Source organism: Danio rerio, chromosome 9 (genome assembly GCF_052040795.2).
Source record: "Danio rerio strain M-AB ecotype USA chromosome 9, GRCz13ab, whole genome shotgun sequence".
NCBI classification, from domain to species: domain Eukaryota; kingdom Metazoa; phylum Chordata; class Actinopteri; order Cypriniformes; family Danionidae; genus Danio; species Danio rerio.
This window is the reverse complement of record NC_141029.1, coordinates 35,208,385-35,230,357: the sequence shown is the minus strand read 5'-3', so window position 1 is coordinate 35,230,357 and position 21,973 is coordinate 35,208,385. Positions and strand designations below refer to the sequence as shown.

Sequence of the window (21,973 nt, the reverse complement as noted above, 5' to 3'; positions counted from 1 at the left end):
TAAAGCATTTTCCCAAAATGTGTCAATTTATGATGTCATCAAAAATACTTTCCTTTGCTGAAACAGCGAAAGATGTAGCCAAATTAAGACTTAAATCCCCCAGAGTGGATGAAAACATCCCCCACAGAACGGCAATTCATCAACATGCATACTTTAGTCCAAGTGGTTAAGACTTGAATCATTAAAAACTGAGAATCACCCAACGCAAGCAGAAGAAATAAGACAAGGGACACTGTCCAAGTAAAGAAGAAATTTCTATTTTGTAAACAAACTGGCATCAACTAAACGTCAAACAACTCCACCGAGCTTAAATCACATTAAGAACAGCCGTTACAATAATTGACCCAATTTCGGCTACATCAAACACTTAAGAAACCATGCTTGATTTGTAAGGAATTTTGCATCAGAAACTTTTTATTTTGGTAAAATCATACAATAAACGCACAGCCGAGTCGTCTCATGCAGTGCAGAGCCTAGAAGCTACGACATAAAGCAAATACTAAATCTAAGGGGCTCTGGTGTCCTCTCAGGGAGCAAACTAATGGCCCATCAGAATGGAGAGGGCTGGGGTGTGATTTCAGTGTTTTCCAATACACATTAAGACTTATTGCTAGCGTGGATACTTGCAGCTTCTCCTGAGTGGACTAATACCAGAGTCGCCGTATGCGTGTGTGTAAATACAATAGAGATCAACCACATGTTCCAGGTTGCCATGTGCCAGACATTGACAGAAACAAAAATTCAACAGAACAAATGCCAATCTGCAGGACAGAAAAAAAGCACATATTTGGAGAATCTGGACACTTTTTGCATTGATACTGAACTTTTTTTTTTTTTTAATAATGACTTTTGATTTCCAAACCTTGGCATGTTTTTATGTCTTTTCCTTTTTCCATTTTCATTATTTTCCGGTTTCTAATTTTGAGAGCCAATTAGTAATTCCATAGCGACGTGTTGCTGTTAGGCCTTTAACAGCTGTGGAGACTGACCGAGTCCATTACGTCTGAAACATTAAAAAGCTCACACTACCCCGAAATATAGAAATTTTTCACGCATACAGGTGACATTCAACATTCAAGTGCCAGTGTTTAGGTATTGTCTTTTGGTCAAGTTTCTTGAAACTTTCAAAGAATCACTTTGAGGCTTATAAAAATAAATATTTGTCAAAAAATGCTTAATAAATTACACAAAACTAGCAGCAAAAGTAGAATCTAGAAATCTGTGTGCAAATAGCTAAATTCCCCACTGCTAAATTCGCCCTGGTCCCAAATAAATCCTGGTAAATAGTGAGAACCCTTCCCCTTTTTGTAAACAAGCTGCGTATCTCCGGTCTCCTGACACAATATTTGGAAGCTTGAGGACATGCGCACTCAAGACACGTATATAAAACTCGAAATGTGCAATAAAAGAACTTTGTAAAACTTGATGGGCACAACGTACATGGGCCTAGACCTAACTAAAGTAGCACCATTCAACTTGAAGTTCTCAATACTGTCAGTGCATCCGCTTAAATTCATCAATTAAAAAAACAAACAAACAAAAGAAAGAAAGTCAAGGCACAACTCACTTGAGAAGAAAATCTATTGCACTTGCGATAAATGCCTTATTTCTCCTCCACTCGAGCGCTTCCTTCCTTTTCAAGAAAGGAAGCAGAAAACTGGCTCCACGGCCAGTGGTTGAAGTTCACATCTAACAAGATGAATTTCAGGAGCTGACAGCATTCATTGACCTCGTGTCCGACAGCTCACAAGCTAAAATGGTGGCCTGTCTAACTGCACTCACGCCAGGCCCAAATCAGATCCACCGATGCCTCAAAATGAACTCTCGCAGCGCTGCCTCTACCTATGAAAAAGGGAGCCATGCCTGCAGCGCAGCTTGAAAAGAGAGGACGTCTGTATTAAAAGAAAGCCTGCAACAATTCATTCGTCTTCTCTTCTTGACCAAAAAACAAAACACTAGCATGCGTATATGTGACCAAAGCAGCCATGATCCAAAAGGCACGGCCGCTTTGGTTCTGTGGTCCGTTAGTCGTCTTTTGAACTTCGCTTTCAGGATGGCAGGCATTTTTTGTTTTGCTGACATTTCTAAAGAAACACTTTATCAAAAAACCTCAAAGTTTTTCAATAAATCGCATCTGCTTCTCTAAAATGTAGTCATCGTTTCCAGAAAGAAAAGTAGTAGTTCTTAACAAAAAATGCTGCCCACTTACAGTGGCTAGCACGTGGTTCTTACTAGCTGCCATAACACTGTCAAGTCAATTAAAACTAGTGGAGTAAGAAGTTCCAGCATTTTGAATTTTCAAACACTGAGTGTTTCCAATATTTGTTGTGAATATCTTCACAACTGGAATGGCCTTTTCAAGACAACCGTATCCCAAAATAGGTGTCTCTCCAGGATAGAGTGAGCAAAACAAAAGTCAGACCGATTTGTCCCTTGTGACACAGTTGCTTCACAGACGTCTGCAAAGCACCTGTGATAAGTGTTTTACTTCATGGCTTGTATTGTTGGCTTCATGATATCAGTGATAATTTGAAGTTCAAATGGAACAGCGACTCGCATCGAGTCACGTTATTCCAGTATTTGCCAAGGTTTGATTAAGTACAAGCTTTCAAACGCCTTTACAGAAAGAAAAATAAAAAACTAAATTAAGCTCTTGGCCAAGTTCACTCGATGAAAATAACAAAACTAAATTCCTGTCTATATTCAAAAAGGCACAGTACATTCACATACAAATGATCCTCTTTTTTTTTTTAACAAAGAAAAAAGTCAAAAACCTAGGTGCTGTAGAGATCAAATACACAAGTGGGCATTCTTGGTTTTCTGCTCCGGTTTTGCCACAGATCAGCTCCCTTTAGAATGTGGGCAGAGAATCACAGCGTGTAATGTACCGAGTTCATAAAGCTACACAGGGGGTAGAGTCTGGCTATGATAACATGTGGTTTCCGTTCCTCTAGTTTGGCAAACGTATTTTTAGTTGCCCCACCAGTCCACCTGAGTGTAGTTTCCTCCATAGTTTCCATAGGTGCCCCCATAGCTGTCACCACCGAAACTCCCAAAGCCACCTACAACAGACAATAAAATCAGAACTGCTTTCAGCAATACAGTTACTCAAACCATTTCCAATCACACCAGAACACTTGATTAAATTTAACTCCAATAAACAAAGATTGACCAGTATTATATTTAAATTGTATTAAAGTCATTTCATATGAATCATTTCAAAGCAACTTAAACACATTCAACACATTTGGATTGATGCTAATCGAAAGTGGCATGCTAATTTCTGTACTGGCCTTTTCCCCACACTTTAACAAAACTTGATAAAAAGGGTACTAACAATAAATCATTCAAATAGTGTTAGATTTGCTCCAAATTCATCCATAAACCCTACCTAAATAACTGTTAACAAAAAGTGTTACCATGAGATAAATAATAAAATGAGGTTTCAAGCGGAACTAACCCTTATTGCCTCCAAAACCTCTGTTTCCTCCATGGCCGCCAGTGTTGCGAGCACCACGGTTGCCAAAAGTGTTGCCTCCCCCAGGCATCTGGCGGTAATCTCTGGCCCCAAAACCACCAGAAAACCTGCAGAAAATGAACAACATGTTATGAGCCTGGAAAATACATAACTCCAATAGGGACATCTTGAGACCATTGATGTTTCTGTACCTTTTGGGACGTCCACGGTTGGTGCTTTTGTGCTGGTGCTCGTAGGCGAGGTTCTCAAGCCAGGAAGGAACCTCCTGTTTGGCCTCCACCAGGATGTCTAGCAAATCTTTAGTGATGTTGCTGTTCTTATCATTGTAGAAGGATGTGGCCAGCCCTGAAGACACATGTTGATCAATCAAACAGATCTGTTTGCATGCAAAACAATGAAAAATGACAGCAAAACTCACCAAGATTTCCCACGCGGCCTGTACGACCAATGCGATGGACGTACTCCTCAATGTCACTGGGCAAGTCAAAGTTGATGACGTGTTTTACGTTGGAGATGTCAAGGCCACGTGCAGCCACCTGTTCAACACAAAAACATCATCAACTAAACACCCACAAGAAAGCCAGAGGTGTCCAGAGAACACTACAGAATACACAAGACGTGCCACTTGTATAATTTTGAATAGGGAAAAGTGTAAATGTCAATGGCAAATGAAGCCCTGCCTACTAGTACAGAAGCCAATCATTGATCGCTATAGACTGAAGTTTTGCCAGGGGCAAAAGCTCAGACCAGACGCGTGCTTTTATGACAGTTTGGTGGTCAACAAACACACTGTAATCTTAGCGAATACTTGCTTCACAGACACGAGGAATATATCCACATGAAGCTTGAAATCTGTACTTTTAAAATGACACTTAAGTGTTTTGGTTTTTGTAATCTGAATGAAACAAACACAAGGTACAGTCCTGTCAAACACACATCACGTGACAGCAGCACCTACTCAAACGCCCGCAAACTTGTAAAAGAAGAGGAGTCGCTATCATTTCTAAAGCAGATCCACCATAAAGACCAAGTTCTGGATTACTTCAAAAGAGCAGAGGATTCAGAGGATGATAATGTGTAACACGGCCATAAATGAGGTTGGTGTCGTGATCTGATTCCATGAGCATTAGCTCGGGCAACCTAAAAATATGCAGATTTTGTTTGATTAGGACCTTTAAAAACAAAACTTCTGAGACAGATGTTGTTTAATTTTATTGGGGTTCCAAATATGTAATGTAAATGCAAGCTTGGCTAACAGTTTTGAAGAATTTGATAATTCCCCATTCTGACAGAATGCCCGAGCGGCATTTCAAAGATGGCCGCCGAGTGAAATGACTTGCCTTAAAGGGACTTTGGAACTATACTCACAGCAGTGGCAACCATGATGGGGCATCGTCCAGAACGAAACTGGTGAAGCGCCTCCTCACGATCACGCTGAGAACGATCACCATGAATACTGGTGCAGGCATAGCCCTCACGGTAGAGGAAGTCCTCAAGAGCATCTGCTCCCTTCTTAGTCTCCACAAACACAAGTGTGAGAGAATCCTTGCCTGCAAGAATCAACGAGTCACTCTGAGAAAGGGTTTTCTACATTTTGACAAGCAACATTACATTTAAAGTCAGTGTCTCTGCAGTAGTCAAGTTCTGGCATGACTGCCATTAGATGTAAGAGGATGCATTTGTAGAGCACACTGCCTTTAAAATATCTCACTGTGTGACTTCTTTCCCTCTTTTTAAGCTACTAAACAGTAAACTTCTGTTAGAGGCTGTGCTTAGATAATGTTGGCATGGTAACACTAACCTACCAGACTTATCTAAAGACACTGGTGTCTCAGTGCTGTGTTGCTATGGTTATACATGGAGCTCTGCCAAAGAGACAGTCACTGTTTACTACCACAAAAAAAACTTCTACGCCACATCAAGATGACTCAAATAAACTAGTCACTGTGTACCATAAAATACCTCTGCAGTACAATTTTTGTAATTCTATTAAATATATTTGTTTAAAAAAAAGCCAAGGGAAAATCTACAATAAATTTTTTTTTTTTAGATAATTGTAGATTTGTAGAGTTTAACCAAACCAGGAGTGTTGTATGTACAGTATGTGGTGAACCAAAATGTGGCAATCATTCATAGACAATCTAAACATCCAGATTTCAGTCTCTTCTAGTTTGATACTCAGGGAATAGGGTATATACTGAAGTATGCTAAAGGACATTTAATTTGCCAGTAACCTGGGTTAAGTGCTTTCGGTGAACTGTATGCCATTGCAAAATCGGCACATTAAAGGTCTGTTTTCTTTAAAAATCAGCAATCTCCACTGGCTGAGTATTAGATTACTCCCTGCATTAGATTACATTTTACTCAACATGTCTTTAAAATATCAACATTTATTTTACCCCAGTATATTCAATGGAGCTTCTGCGCTAGCCTGCTGATTCAGACAGGCACATGCGAGCAAACGGCTTTGTCTCATTTTGCGTTGGAGCAACTAAATGAATGCCAAAGTCTATTTAACTGATTGTATTGCAATGACATTAGAACGTTGATGCTGCCTTTTTACATATGATGTGGGAATGTCCGACATCATAGGTGCAAAAACTTTGGCATTCAGTGCTGGAAATTTTATTTGAAGTTACAAAAATATGTTTCCCCAAAGATCCTGTATTGTTATTATTGAATGATAACTCTCAACTTCCCCTAAATGCTAAGGTCCATAAATTTTGGTAATCTGCCTCAACTGCTACAAAGAAAATGTTGGTACAAAGGTGGAAACCTCCTCATGATCTCTCAGTTAAGCACTGGTTACATTCACTATTGGATACAATACTGTATCTGGAGCCGTCATCAGCACGGATCAACCTTGCTAAACTGGACATTCTTGCGGTATGGAAAATCTATATATGTAACGTCAAAGAAATCTTGGACACTTAACCCTCATCTGATACTAAGAATGTCAAATTTAATGTAAATTATCTAACAGCTTAGTCTAAACTACAGTTAATCTCATTTCCTGATGTGCGTATAATGGGGTGGGAGGGGGTAAATGAGGAATATATATGGGTAATTTTTGTTAAAAGTATTTTTCTACCTGATTGTAAAATTTTTTTTTTTTTAATTTTCAGAAAAAAACTATAAAATTTAAATAAGTCACATTAACCAAAAGTTTATCAGTATGGGGAGAAACACTAGCTCCGCATATACCCTACTGTACACATCTCTATTTGATCATGTCCTTTTGTGATTATTCAGTTTTTCAGATTCTATCAGTATTTCCCTTTTTGTAGAAATTATACGGCTCTGAATAACACACAATTCGACACCACATATACACCAATTGGTTTGTCACACAAAGTTTAAATATGTGTGTCAAGAACCTTCTTACATTGTAAAACACTGAACAAGGGGAGAAAAAAAAAAAAAAAAGACCTCACCTGTGGCATTGAGCAGGTCAAGGAGGAAAGAGCGCTTGTCGTTCTCTTCTACCCAAACCACCTTCTGAGTGATGTTTTCTGAGGTGGAGCCCACACGGCCCACAGCAAGGAAGATGTACTCCTCAAGAAAGTCACGGGCCAGAATCTTAAAATGAAATAGTACAGGAACAGCGTGTTCCTCATTAAAATTCACATCGATAATGATCCTTCCTGGTAAGACTCAAGTAATTGCATGCATACCTGAATCTCTTTCGGGAAGGTGGCACTGAACATCATGGTCTGGCGAGAACCTTTAGGAGGCATTGTGTCCTGTTCCACAATACGTCTGATTTGAGGTTCGAAACCCATATCAAGCATTCTGTCAGCTTCATCCAACACCAGATATCTACAAATGAAGTTATTTTTCAGATCCAAGATGTATGCGAGCCTACAGTCTACAACCATTCTCTGCTGCCACTTCTGAGCACTTCAGTTTGGAACGATCTCTTAAAATAAGGCAGTCTTTATTGTTCCCACTTTAAAAGGTGTACATTGCTGTACCACACTTACTTGCAGTAATCCAGGCCAATCTTTCCCCGCTCCATCATGTCTACCAAACGACCAGGGGTGGCCACTAGCAGATGACAGCCTCTTTCCAAATCACGGATCTGCTGGCCAATATCTGCACCACCGTACACTACACATGGGCGCACTCTGGAGCGGTAAGCAAACTGCAAACGATGAGAACAAAATGAGTTTTGCACCAAATCAACATCTGCTAACCTAAAACTGCTCCATCACCAAACGCATACCTTTCTGGCCTCATCATAAATCTGAAGGGCAAGTTCTCTAGTTGGAGCCAGGACAAGAGAAATGGGATACTGCTTACGACGAACATACTTTCCATTCTCCTGCTTGAGTGAGACCAAAACAAAAGGCTTAGTAGCAGAAGCAGAAGTTTTTTCTTTCAGATGACTCTCTGCATAACTGAAGGCCAATAAAGTGATGTATAGTCACCTGGGTGCTGGCTTTGGTGGCTTGCAGTGCTTCTCCAGGTCCTTCAGAGTAGATCTGACTCAGCACAGGAAGCAAGAAGGCCGCAGTCTTCCCCGAGCCTGAGCGAACAGAGCAAACACACTTGAAGCATATTCTCAGATAGCACACCACTGCTCAAACATCTACACATTGAATTTCATTTCTTTTGATGAAACCAGACTTTGATCATTCAGCCTGGTCAACACTGCAGTTTATTCTGACCAAGCATAACCCGCTGAGACAGGAAGCTCTGAGCTAACCCACGTGTAAAATGGACAGCAATCCAGGATGGCAAATATACAAAGGAAATTTAATTTATGAAAGGGCTGCCATCTAATTGTAATATACAGCCATCCAAAACGGTCCAAATTTAATGTCCTAAAAATTAATTTAACCTGGACTATTCATCTTAGATGGGTAAACTTTACACAATGGGCACAGTCTTCAATGACCCACCTGTCTGTGCACAGGCCATCAGGTCCCTCTTGGTCTTGATGATGGGAATTGCATACTTTTGAACAGGAGTAGGACGCGTGTAGCGGCTCAGGGTGATGTTGCCCATAATGATCTCACCCATGTCTACATCATGGAACTGAAAAGACAGAAAGCAGAAACACACATCATCTGCAGTTCTTTTAGTGGCCTTTCACTTCATTTGTTTTGGCACTCGATGTACAAAAGCAATTCAACAAATAGGCTTACACTCTCAATATGCCCAGGAGAGTTTGTTCCAGTGGCCTCCACAGGAATGTCATCATACTTCTCAAAGTTAATCCCTGTGTTGCTCGCAGAGAACAGCTCACTGTCGTTCAGAGGAGAAAACAATGGCTTACTCAAAATACCAGATGGATTCTCTCAGGATACACAGTGAGATTAATGGTCAGCCACTTACTGTTCCAGACGCTCATTGGGGGGCATTGGCTTTGACCAGTCCTCTTCATCTCTGGACTCTTCAACCCAACGACTGTTTCCTCCTGTTCCTCCTCCAAAGCCTCCACGCTCATACCTGTCAAGAATCATTCATTTATAGCTTAATGATAATTTGAATAATTTCTATTGTGGTTACAGTTCAAGTAGAACTCCGAGAAGTCACTGAACAGCGGTCAATGATTATTACAGTTAACTGTGGCCCTTTAAATTAAATGTTACACAGGCAAATAAGATGTATGGCTTCCGACATTCTCACTTCGTAACTTCAGTCGAGTGTTTGACACAAGTCCTTGAGAGATATGGCTTATAAGTCCAGTGAGATATGGCTTCTTGCACAGTATAAGGCACCCAACATATTTCATATATTCTAAGCAGTGACAAAGGCTTTGCATCATAACATCCTTTAATTTTATCAGGAAAATAAGAACTCTGATTAATGTTGTTTTATGTTTATTAATCAATGAAGTTACATTTTCAATTCATTCACCAACTGCAATAAGGATTTCCAGGATTTAAGGGCTTATTTGGTGATCCCATGCGACTGGTGGATCCTGCAGATTACATCACTGTACTTGCCTCACAAGAAGTGCACAACAAATGCAGTTTTTTCTCGATTTTGTATCGATTTATTGAGTAGTTCTATTTGCAAGTATTAAGTCTTGGCCAATTTAACAATTAAGTGATCAAAAAAACGTTCAAGTACAAGAAGACTTGAAAGAAATTGAATTGTCCATTGAATACAACTGACATGTGCATGACAAAAAACAAAAAGCTGCACGATATTGGAAAAATTGGACATTGCGCCATTTTATTTTTCTGCAATATACTGTATATAAACACGCACGCACGCACGCACGCACGCACGCGATTGAACAGCACTATTTGAAAAGAATTTACAGTCACTTCATTTTAAGTTTCAACTCCCGCTATTAGGAAACTAGGAAACGAATATGAATTTTGCTTTAATAAACTCCAAATTTGTTGCTTTCTAAATAAATGATATTAAAGAAGTTTAGGCATTGGGTTAGGGACGTAGAATAAGATCATGCTGAATATGTAGGATATTAGTACAAATAAGGTGCCAATATTTCAATAGCATCCATACTAGTTAAAAGTGAGAATTGATCCCTAATGTGTTATCAGATGTATTAATTTTGATTGATTGAGATGATTCTGTAGGGGACTGAATCATGCATAAAATGTAATAAACCAACTATAAAGCACTGATGAATAAAATAAAGCGAAAGCGGCAAGAGCGTCAAAGTAGCCAGAAGTCATTCATTTTCAATGAGAGCTGGCGGCGGTAAGCGGCAAGGAGCAGCGCGGCACATCTTTGCCGTTGTGGAGAGTTGAAATCAAGTCAACTTTATGATAATGAGCTATGACACGTTTCGGCGGCAAGCAATCAGAATGAAGACGTCCACCGCTTGATAGGAAAACACTGACCTGTGAACTTTGGTTCCGACCACAGTTGTTCCCAAATGTTTGATGATTGCGGACGCCGGAATTATTTACAATGTTTTCTTACAGGAACATGCATTAAATAAGTTACTGGCGAGTTACTGATGTGCACTAATGTTACATATATATATATATATATATATATAATATATAATATATATATATATCTGTGTGTGTGTGTGTGTGTGTGTGTGTGTGTGTGTGTGTGTGTGTGTATGTATGTATGTATGTATGTATGTATGTATGTATGTATGTATGTATGTGTGTATGTGTGTATGTATGTATGTATGTATGTATGTATGTATGTATGTATGTATGTATGTATGTATGTATGTATGTATGTATGTATGTATGTATGTATGTATGTATGTATATATATATATATATATATATATATATTTATTAGGGATGTAACGGTATCAGAATTTTACGGTACGGTAATACCTCGGTATGAATGTCACGGTACGGTATTTATTGAATCATTTACAGGAAAAAACAAAACTTATGAAAATACTCCAAAAAAGTGCCAAAAGTGTCAATGACATACAAATTAGCCATCTATCTGTAAGCTTTGAAACAGGAACTTCAATTTTAATAACAAAAAAATATTAAACCATGTAAAAAAATTAAGTTTCAATTTAGTATTGTTGAAAACTCATCACATTCAACATTTAATCACTCACTCACTTACTTAGATAGAGATGGGTTTAAAGTAAAATTATATAAATATAATCTGGTAAAAGCTGGTATCTCTGGGCATTTACAATGTCCCCTGCAACAGAAAAAAACCCTCTCATTTGGGACTGAGGTTTCAGGGACAACAGAGATATGACTTGGCCCAGGTTGACAGCAGTGGGTATAGTGCATTGTCTTTCCCCCACTTGAGAGGACAAACCATGAGTGAGATAGAGATCTCATGTCTGCATCAATCTGAACAGTGTGCTGTGTTTCTGCAGTCCCCATGACTGATTATCGGTCTTTGTCAGGTGACGTCACCGTCGTAAACACCGAATTGCATTATGGGACATAGCCGCCATTTGTCGTATTCCCCAACTTGCAGGCACGTGCAAACACAGTGCTCAACCTGTGCAGTGCACATGCCCTTTTTAGTCTTGGATAGAAAGTTCCCTTCCAAAATGATCAAAAGTGCCCCAGCGACACGACATACCCTCCGTCCCCGCTTTACAGTACGCGCGCGACAACACAGCTATTCAATACGCGCGCGACAACACAGCTGATAAGAACTCGCGCGACAACACCACTATTCAGTACGCGCGCGCGCGGCGACAACACCCGCTTTAAGGTTTTCCAGCTCTTTTTGATCCCCGCTTCTAGCAGCACACTCCATTTCCGCAATACTGGATCTGTAGCGACAACAGACCGCAAGGGATTATGGCCAAGCCTGGGCTGATGGGAATTGTAGTTTCCGATACCTCCCGTTCGCTTCATTCGCCTGAGCAAATTTTCTCAGAAGAACTATAGTTTTACAGAGTCATGCGACTACGGTAATATCGAAAAAAATTTATATTGCGGTATGACGGTATTTACAATACCGTTACATCCCTAATATTTATCTTAAAAAAGCGGGAATCTCATGTGACGTGACAGTGCAAAACAGTATAGCTGCTTCAGGATATTTCAGACATCTGAACACATATTGGATAAAAAGAGCAAAGCTACAATACACGCTACTTGATCGTCCATTGTTATATGAAGTTGATAAGAAGTGCGCACCATTTTCATGCTAGAAACACGTTTTATGCAGGAATGTAACTGATATGCTGCAATGGCTCCTTTAAATACGAGATCAATGTAGCGACCTTGGATGCTCTCGCCACATTCGGTGTGAAAATACGGTAAGGGAGATAATCAGTGCGTGCTTCATGGTTTTGTATTTTTAAATGTAAAAAAAATACACAGCAAAGTCAACTCAACATTTCATGCATATCTTGTGATGTAACTATCGCAGATACACACACTGCAATATCAATGCTAAAACTATATATTGTGCAGCCCTAACACACACCATCCAAACACAGCATTTACCACTACTTAATTTTGCAATTAACCGTTTAGGTGCTCTTGATTTAAAGAACTGTGAAATTTCGATGGTTTAACTGCACCATTACTCACCTTCCTCTTGAGCTAGCTCCTCTGTCATTGAAGAATGCAGACTTTCCTCTGTCAGATCGCCCACCGAAGCTTGCGTAGGCATCTCTGTTCACCACAGAGTTCCAGCCTCCATCTTTGTTTTCATACGTCCCATAACCTGCAATTTGATCATTTCAATGTCTTAAACAACTTTCAAATGCATCATCATTATTAAATTTGCCTTGTAATGTTCTCACCTGCATTATGCACTGGCTGGTTAAAGGAAGCACCATTTCTGTTTCCACGAAAGCCACCACGTCCTCCTCGGTCATTGCGAAGAGGCCCACGTGCGAAGTTTGCAGTCCCATTCATACGACTGTCATGGTACCCATTGACAAAACCATTGGTACGACTACCATCCCATCCTGGAGAATCTTTCATAAAAAGACAGAGAGGATATTGAGAGAATGGCTCCGGATTAGAACTTTGCTCAAAGCCAAAACTGCTTTGAGTGATGGTTGAGTGAGTGGCAGATGTGAAAAGCCAGTAAGTAATTTGAATCTATGCAGCAAATAGAACAATTCAAGTCAGTTGAGTGAACCAGACAAAATGGGCTCATGGCACTGCACCAAAAAACAAAAGGCTGGTCAAGAACACGGAACAATGAGAATTTCTGGACAGAATTGGCACTTCTATTTACAAAAACATATGAATAAAAAAAACGATTCAGTCATCTAGTTACTCAAACAAGATTTTTCCTCAAAGGAATAGCGGAGTAAGGAACCAAGAGCACAAATGCTCCAAAATCATGTACTCTTTTACAGTGCAATGTACATATTCAAACAAGTTTGTGAATATAGAAGCATTAGAGCTTATGCAGACAAACCCCCACAGAACTGGGTGATTATTTACTGCCTAAAAACTGGCAAAAGCAGGCCAGGCCATGCCATGCCACGGTCTGATGCTCAAATTTACCACAGCGATCAGCCCAGCTGATAACACTGGCTGTGTCCTCATTTCCATCGGTGGCTACACTGCTGTCTGTGCGCGCAGGAGAGGCTGCAAGTGACACACACACACACAAAAATTAGCAGAGACTGTGCTCATGCATATGCATACACAAATCTCCATTACTTTAGTCTACAAAACACAAATCACTGCCTCAAACTGTGCTTACACCACACAAACAAACATTAGCTTTTCCAAACTAACTTTAAAAAGCTTTCATATAGAGCACAATTACTGCTGACCTACTTGCTAATCAGGAAGCAAAGGCATACTGTCAAACATATGATGAGGAATCATCTAAATAACCTTTGTGGCAGGCGATAAATGCAATCGAAGGCGAAGTAAACAGCAAACAAGTAAAATAAACATTCGCCCACATAGTCTTGCAATAAATGTAAACTTGAGAAAAACACACATGGACGTGGTGTCTCTTAGCAACTTCGTAACCAAACAATTGACGTGGCAGCAGTGAAACATGTCAAAGCTTAGATCAGAAGATCTTGGGATATTTAGAGCAAACAAACTACATTGTGGTGTAGTTAGTGATGTTAACATGTGGTTACTAAGTATTGAAAAAGAACCCCCACACGATTAAGCATGCTATTGACATGTGGCATTAGAACACGTCTCAAGCAAAGTCCACAAACTTCAGCCTAGGGGTCTAGTTAAAATGTGGTGATGTCAGAGCAGATCAGATAGACGATGCAGAAGTCACATGCATAGATATACCACATCTGTCTGGCCAGCCACTAGTGTAGGTGTGATAAAACGCGAGCTCCTGGGAAGCAAATCTCTGAGAACCTAAGCAGAAGTATAGGGCACTTAAGACAACCATTCCTTCACAAATGGAGGAACGCAATAGCAAATCAGCCTTTTCTAAATAGTTACCAGTCCTAAAGTCATTCCATCCAGTTGGATAGTTTTGCCTGTGCCTTTGGTTTCCCTCAGGGTGCCAACTCTGAGGATACTGTTTGGGAGAAACTTGAGGAACAGTTTCACATCATCAGAAAATGGTAAAATACTTTAAAAGCAGTGTGTGTGTGTGTGTCTTTTCTATCTTTGCTCACATTCAGAAAGTCAATTAGAATAGAGAAGAAGGAGAAAAATACAAGCAACCGCAGCTGCTGGATAATCACAGGGAGCAGTCGGACAAAGCAATCAAAGCTTTGCAGACTCTAAAACAGCTCCTTTCAGTTTCAAAAAGTGTGAAGTCCACTCAACACTCTGAGAACTGACTTTAAATGTCTGGCCCCAAAGTACTGGCTCTGAAGGCATGGAATTAAATTTTCATGCATCTTGGAAGCAAAGCACCTTCAGCAGAACCTGACCAAGACTTACAGCTCTGTACTGGTGCCACTGAATAACCGCTCTGTCTACCAGAGGAATAAGCATTTCCTGCTGTGAAAAAACAAGAATGAAGTCAAAGTGTAGAAAGAAATTCAACAACTGATCATAAAGCATTGATTAGAGGATGTAAAGATCATTGATGTGATGAAATGGAGGTGACTCAATTGGAATGGGTTAAAAAAAATTAAAAATAAAATTAAAAATAAATAAATAAATCAAACTCTACTAAAATGATACTTTGGAAATAAGAAAAACTAATTTAAAATAACTTCCTTTATTAAAAGCATCAATTCCCCTGATTTTAGTTAAATTAACAAGAGCTGAAACGCAATCAAATACTTTTGTCATGACAATGTTTTCACATAGTAATTTAAATTCATAGACATCCAAGACAATGTGTCTATCCAATAAGTTTTAAAAAGCAAAAACTCAATTTGAAACTTTAATATGCCAATTTTGCATACAACTCTGCTTTGATTATTTATTGTCAGTTGGTCAAGTAAACCAGTCTAACATACCATTTTTTGATGCGTCTTTGTTTCTCAAATGAGGAGGAATGTAACGCCCTGAAAGAAAATAAACATTTATTGATTTATTAATTTAAAAAAATAATAATAATAAAAAATTGTGGTGTTTTAAGTATTAATGTATACGGTGCATTTAAGAGTGGGTTCACACTTCATAGGTTTGGTTCGATTAAAATAAACTTGCGATTGCTCTTAGTGTAGTTCATGTGAAGCTGTCATTTGAATCTTGGTGAACGGCTGAAAAGATGGGTCAAAGTTTACTTTCAAATAAACTGTTGTGCAGTTAGAAAAAATATATGTAAAAAAAACTAAATTTCTAGCAGTTTTAACTTGCTTACAAACTTTACTAAATTAAGTTCTGAACAGATAAAAAAAACTACCACATGTATGAACAAAACCAGCAGGTTCACTACCTGACAAGTCTTGTCGCCTATCCAAGTTTTACAAACAACAAATAAAAACTTCTAGTTGATCATTTCCTATCAGAAGTGGCTTATATGAGAGGAAAGGTCTTTAGATTACACTTATCAAAATAAAACAATCCTGTCTTGATATTTAATTATTTATCTAGCACAGTAAGTTCTAACTTTGCTTTGACAAAACTCTTGTCACTTAATGAAAATAATGTCATGGTGTAGTTGAAAAAGAATTAATATTGTGTATGACTCCCATGAGCTTGGAGGACTGCATCCATACATCTCTGCAATGACTCAAATATCGTATTATTAAAGTCACCTGGAATGGCAAAGAAAGCATTCTTGCAGGACTCCCGGAGTTCATCAAGATTCTTTGGATTCATCTTCAGCGCCTCCATCTTACCCCAGACATGCTCAATAATATTTATGTCTGGTGACTGGGGCTGGCCAACCCAGAGCACCTTGACCACCTTTGCTTTCAGAAACTTTGATGTGGAGGCTGAAGTATGAGTGCTATACTGCTGAAGAATTTGCCCTCTCCTGTGGTTTGTGATGTAATGGGCAGCAAAAATGTCTTGATACCTCAGGCTGTTGATGTTGCTATACACTCTGCAGATCTCGCACGTCCCCCCATGTAACCCCAAACCATGATTGTTCCTTCACTAAACTTGACTGATTTCTGTAAGAATCTTGGGTCCATGTGGGTTTCAATAGGTCTTCTGCAGTATTTGTGATGATTGGGATGCAGTTCAACAGATGATTCATCTGAAAAATCTACCTTCTGCCATTTTCCCAAATGATCAACTAGACGTTAAGTTATTATTTGTAGCTCTTACAACTGGGATCAACGACAAGACATTTGTCAGGTAGTGTATAGCCAGCATAGTTCTGTATATTCTGTAGGTTCAATCACAAAATATAGATCACGAAACAATGTTGTTGTTTCAAGTCTTTAGGTTCAGTGTTACAACTGACATTGTGTTACTTTTTTTGAAGTCTAGACCAAACTAAAAGTGTGAATACACCTTAAAATGTGCTCTTGAAACTTGGAAGGAAGAAACAATAACAAAACTGTACAAAAAAAGAACAACTATGAGAGGGCTGTGATTCTAAATGGTATTAATGCAATTGTTGTAGAGTGACTGAGATAAATGAGACTTACGGCCAGTGCCAACACCCTGTCCATCAGCTGAGTTTAAGTCTAAGACAGCAAGCTGAAAGACAGAAGAGCACAGTGGGACACATTAGTACTCTTCCAGTTACAAAAATATGCACGTGCCACCCACTGTAAACAAAGAGTAATCAGTTTACTGCTTTAAATCTGAAAACAGAGTTTGGAGGACCTGTCTGGCATACAGTAAGCTAAATGAAAACTGTCATTATTTTGACAAGTTGCCCTACTAGTTGTTATTCAGTGGAACACAAAACACATTACCCTTTGATTGTCTTTCACATTTAATGCATCATTTTTACCACCCATGCAATAAAGGGACATGCCAAATATCTTCTTTTGTACTCCATACAGTGAAGTCAAAAAGGTTTACAACACAGAGTACAGTAAATTATGATCACTCACATACTGTCTTCATATGCAGATTATTTCATTGAAATGGCACTCTCAAAACAGCTCAAATGCACATTACCAGTCAAACTGTTTGTAAAAGTAAGATTTATTGGTGTTTGAGGTTTCAAACAACAAAATTTGCTTATTTTTTTTTGCTCCAGTAAAAGATTAAATTATATTAAAAAAAAAAAAAATTTATATTAAAAAAGGTTGAACATTATTACTTCATTGTAATTTGGTTAATCCTTTTTGGTTTGATGTGGGCGACTGGTTAAAACAATATTTATCAAATGTTCCTTATATTTGTACATTTGAACAACAAAAATGATGACTTAACTGCAAAAGGTTTACTTATTTTACTTAAATTTATTCATCAATGCAAAATTTTGACTATTCATTTGATTATCTTTAAAAAGGAGTTTGCCACCTATTCAGAGGCTTTAAAAATAATGAAGGGTGAAAAGGTTAAAAAATTAATTTAAAAAAAGTTAAATTTAGGACGTCAAGACATCAAGACTATTATGAATGAAACGTTAGACTTATACAGGGCTAAATGCAAAGGATTTTTTATATGCCAGTTAGAAAAGATTTTCATTTGCCATCAAAAAATGATTACATTTAATACATTTAATAATACAATAATAATAATTTTGTTTAATTATTTTTTTAATTAATTTTCAATTAACATCCATTTCACAAACCATATAAATCTTACCAAGAATACAACAAAAGATAGCTGTCAATTACTTCAACAGTCTAAAATAATATTAATAATAATAACAATAATAATAATAATAATTGAATAATAAAAGGTATAGGTCAGGTCAGAATCCTCAGCAGTAAATAACTTGAGCAAATGTTACTGTAAGGAAAGTAATTAAATGATAGTTTTTAAATAAAAAGTTTAATGTTTAATTGAGATTTGGATTGTTGGTAATTGTATGGATGTTAATGGCCAGATTGGGTAGCTATACATGAACAAAGGAATATTAAGACTTGTCAGAAAAAATATTTAAGACCTACAACACAATTTTTCAGTTGATTTAAGACTTTTAAGGCCTAAAATTTAGCTTTTAAGACTTTAAGTCCCCACAAACACCCTGAAATTTTTAAGTCGTTTTAAGAATATGGTTTTATTTAACCCCTTACAAAGTTTCTGTTTGATGTCTGCATGCCTGGCTTGTTGTTTATTTCTGTCAAGTTATTTTATACATTTTTGTTTTATTTGTTTTTGTTTAATTATGTGGCTTCATGTTTGATTCATTGTATAACTGACATTTCTCGGTCAGTTTTGTGAAAGATTACATTAGAATTGAGTTTGCCCTAAATCAGAGATGCCCAAAGAAAGGGCCCGTAGGCTGAAGTTGCCCCATAATAACCTTTGATTTAGCCCACCATCCCATCTGAAGAGAGACAGAGAGAGAGAATGATGGGCTAGTGGTGGGGGCGAATGCCTTTGACAGATATCGTCATTTTAAATTTAACATAACCTTTAGTTTCGTTTTATTGACGAGCTACAAAAAAATGAAATGATTCAATCAGACTTATAAAATGTAAATACTGTCAGCTGACAGACAGAGGACAATGCACACAAGTCATCTGTGAGCAAATCAAGGTGAAGGCAGGAGCTGCTCAACTAGTGTATTTAACATTGAACTCCAATGTGTTATAAATGGGGTTGATTATGTTTTTACAATAATAAGTTCAATATAGAATGTTAAAAATGAAACTGGGTTAGTTAATATGATTAAAAGCAACATTTTCTAGTTTTGTTAGGCATTATCAAATAAATTAGCTAATTCCCCAATGGCAAATTTATTGTAATATGGTTTGGTATATATTCAGCCCACAGCCCTTAAGGAGTTTGGTTTTTGGCCCATTGTAGAAAAAACTTTGGGCCTCCCTGGCCTAAATTGTTGTTTTTAAAAGACAGATAAATAAAAAGTATTCAGAACATTAAGAAAAAAAGTTTTAAATATGTGAAGTAAATAATTTAATATTGACATTTCGAATCAGTTTAAACTGTTGTGTACTCAAATATGAATATGTATTGTTTTTCTTTTTAACAGCTGCCGTGCTTCCTTTTAAGAGCTTTATCATGAACAATTTTTCAGAGGGGCTAAAGCGTAGTTAAACAAACCTGGTCACGTGAGCGTTTACGTCAGTCACATAAAAAATGTCACATGAAATCAAAACAATATGTGCGTTCATTTATAGCGGACACTGTATAAAATCAATCAGCCCTTTGTTGGACTCTTTAAACTTTTTGTAATGGCTGGGATTAAATTGGTTAACCGTTAATTTCAAAAGCGCCTGCCACAAATGTTTGGCCCTAGTCAAGCCTACAAAGCCAATGATCGTGATGCCATGATACACTCGAATTAATCACACAACGAACCATCTAGAAATGGTCAGAGAGATATAAACAAAACAAACCAGCTTGGCCATGAAAACAGTTAGTCGTTTTTCACGATTAAAGGTTGTATCAAACTAGCGTACAGGCCGCAGACTCAAACGTCGGATAGATTTTGAGGCCATGCGGCTTTTAAACAGACATTGCACATAAACAACTAGTTTACAGGTTTCATATAAGCTGATAGACACTATAGTTTGTGTCACGATGATGTAAAAAGTTAAAAGCTGGTTTTAATTGAGGTTTGCCGGTTGCCGATATGCGGGAAATAAACAACGAACGAGCTAAACAGGAAAAGGCGTCGGCTGTGTGTCAAACAACGCTTCACATTCTAACTTACATGTTCAGTTGTCAAACCACTATTGCTATACATTATCTTAATATGTATACATTTAGTAAATGTAAAAGATTACAACACGAGGAGCAGCGGTTGTGTCTCAAAACCTACTGAGAAACCAGCCCTAGAGGCATTTCTGAGCCGACGCAATGCTAAGAATGCTGTCTAGGAAGGAAGCGCACTAGGATTTGAGACGCAACCTGCGTGTCAAAGCCAACCGATCAAAGCGATTACACAGCTCACATCTTTAAACATATTCACAGCCTACCTGCTGATCTAGACCGTGTGAACCGTCGACGACCACATGACTCATAACTAAAGAGAATAAGTGAGGATTACTCCTTTAATTCTGAAAAGCTGTTTCTTTGTTGTCTAAAGGATTTCAGCCAAGTCTGCTTTTATAACGACGTCACTTGCTCTTTTGTAGTCCTGTCCTTCTCCGGGGGCTTTTTGTGCCAAGACAGCCGTAGGAAAACACAAGGAAATGTCAGTGTGTAGGTTATCCTTCTTGAGACCTTGTAATGACCCAAAAAAAAGTCCGAAATTTGAAGTTTCTTTCGGGATGTGTCTGTATTCTGCCCGCTGTGCTGATGGCAGCCCAGAGTGTGCTGTGGCTCTTGGCTTCAGGCTAAATGCCATTGGATCAGCGAGCGGAGGAAAGACGTCACGGCGCTTGAAGTATCGCGATACTCGCCTCGGCACGCCATGTTAAAAAAGCATGTTTTTTTAAATGTTCCGAGCTTTGATAAACGTTCGTGTTGTACTAACGTGTCGATTATAACAAAGGATTTTCACTTTCATTAGTAGTACATTTCATATAAATAACTTGCTACTGACACCTTTGATTTTTCAAAAGCAAATACATTTTATTTACTCCTAATAGTATGAGACACATTTTAAAAGGGTTTATTATGTTATATTATAATATATATATAAACATTTTGATTAAAAAATAGTAAATTTGGAGAACAATTGTAAAATTTGTTCAAAAGTATAAAGTGTCTACTTCTTACATAAAAATATTTTATTCACAAGTGCAATGTTTTGGAAATATATTATTGTCCTCCAAAAGCAGAGAACCCTGGTAAATTAAGGTCTCCATAATAAATTGATAAAGATAAAACAATTGAATAAAGCCAGGAAGCTATTGCATTTTTTAAAATCACTATATGTTTTAAGACCGAGTAGTTCTACTTACATTTAGGCTACTTATAATATTTTATTGTTTAAAGGGAGACTTAGAAAATGTATATATACATTATACAATATACACTTGTTCCAGATGTTTTATTAAATCATTTACCACAAATTTATTAATCAATTCTATTCAATTATTTTCAAATGCATTCTGTCAATGAATGTACACAACTTGATGGTTTGGCTCAAATTAGGTAAATCACAAAGAACTGTGTTTTGTTTTTTTTAGGCCTTTATAATACAATATCTTTGAATTTATTCAAGGTTACTAAAAATTACTACCACATAATTCTATTTAACAGTTTTTAAAAAGAGAATATGTTTAAGATTTCATTCATTTTCCTTCGGCTTAGCCCCTTTGTTTAGTCCCTTTATATCAGGCGTCGCCACAGCGGAATGAACTGCCAACTTATCATAAGTTTTACACAGTGGATGCCCTTCCAGCTACATCCCAGTACTGGGAAACGCTCATACACTCTTATGTTCACACATACACAAAGGCTAAATTAGTTAATTCAATTCACTTATAGCACATGTCTTTGGACTGTGGGGGAAACTCTACACAGAAATGCCAACTGCCCAAGCCAGGACTCAAACCAGCGTCCTTCTTGCTGTGAGGCAACTGTGCTAAGCACTGAGCCACCACACAGCCCTATGATGAAGAAGACAGTAATGAAATAATCATGGTCCAACTAATTATTACAAAGCTCTTTTTCTTTCTTTTTGAGGGAGAGTGGCAAAGTATAAAGATTTAAA

General features: G+C 37.9%; 1 protein-coding gene across 30 annotated transcripts; it reads right to left on the bottom strand.

Annotated features, from left to right (window-relative positions):
* Nucleotides 1–241: 241 nt before the first annotated feature.
* Nucleotides 242–20,625, bottom strand: ddx3xa (DEAD-box helicase 3 X-linked a). Of its 30 annotated transcripts, none has more exons than XM_087266836.1 (22): nucleotides 20,289–20,625; nucleotides 16,869–16,920; nucleotides 15,282–15,329; nucleotides 14,755–14,814; nucleotides 14,305–14,397; nucleotides 14,146–14,217; nucleotides 13,384–13,467; nucleotides 12,666–12,842; nucleotides 12,451–12,586; nucleotides 8,819–8,932; nucleotides 8,629–8,728; nucleotides 8,383–8,518; nucleotides 7,909–8,006; nucleotides 7,704–7,805; nucleotides 7,462–7,622; nucleotides 7,153–7,297; nucleotides 6,913–7,057; nucleotides 4,847–5,028; nucleotides 3,897–4,014; nucleotides 3,670–3,823; nucleotides 3,461–3,585; nucleotides 242–3,062 (listed from the first exon to the last, which is right to left on the bottom strand). In XM_087266836.1, exons 1-22 carry the CDS (start codon nucleotides 20,331–20,333, stop codon nucleotides 2,971–2,973), a joined length of 2,439 nt encoding a protein of 812 aa, XP_087122962.1. In that variant the 5' UTR covers nucleotides 20,334–20,625; the 3' UTR covers nucleotides 242–2,970. The 30 variants fall into 30 exon arrangements, with proteins under 30 accessions (XP_087122962.1, XP_087122965.1, XP_087122964.1 ...); XM_087266839.1 differs by having other exon boundaries at nucleotides 7,704–7,802; XM_087266838.1 differs by having other exon boundaries at nucleotides 14,755–14,811.
* Nucleotides 20,626–21,973: the final 1,348 nt, after the last annotated feature.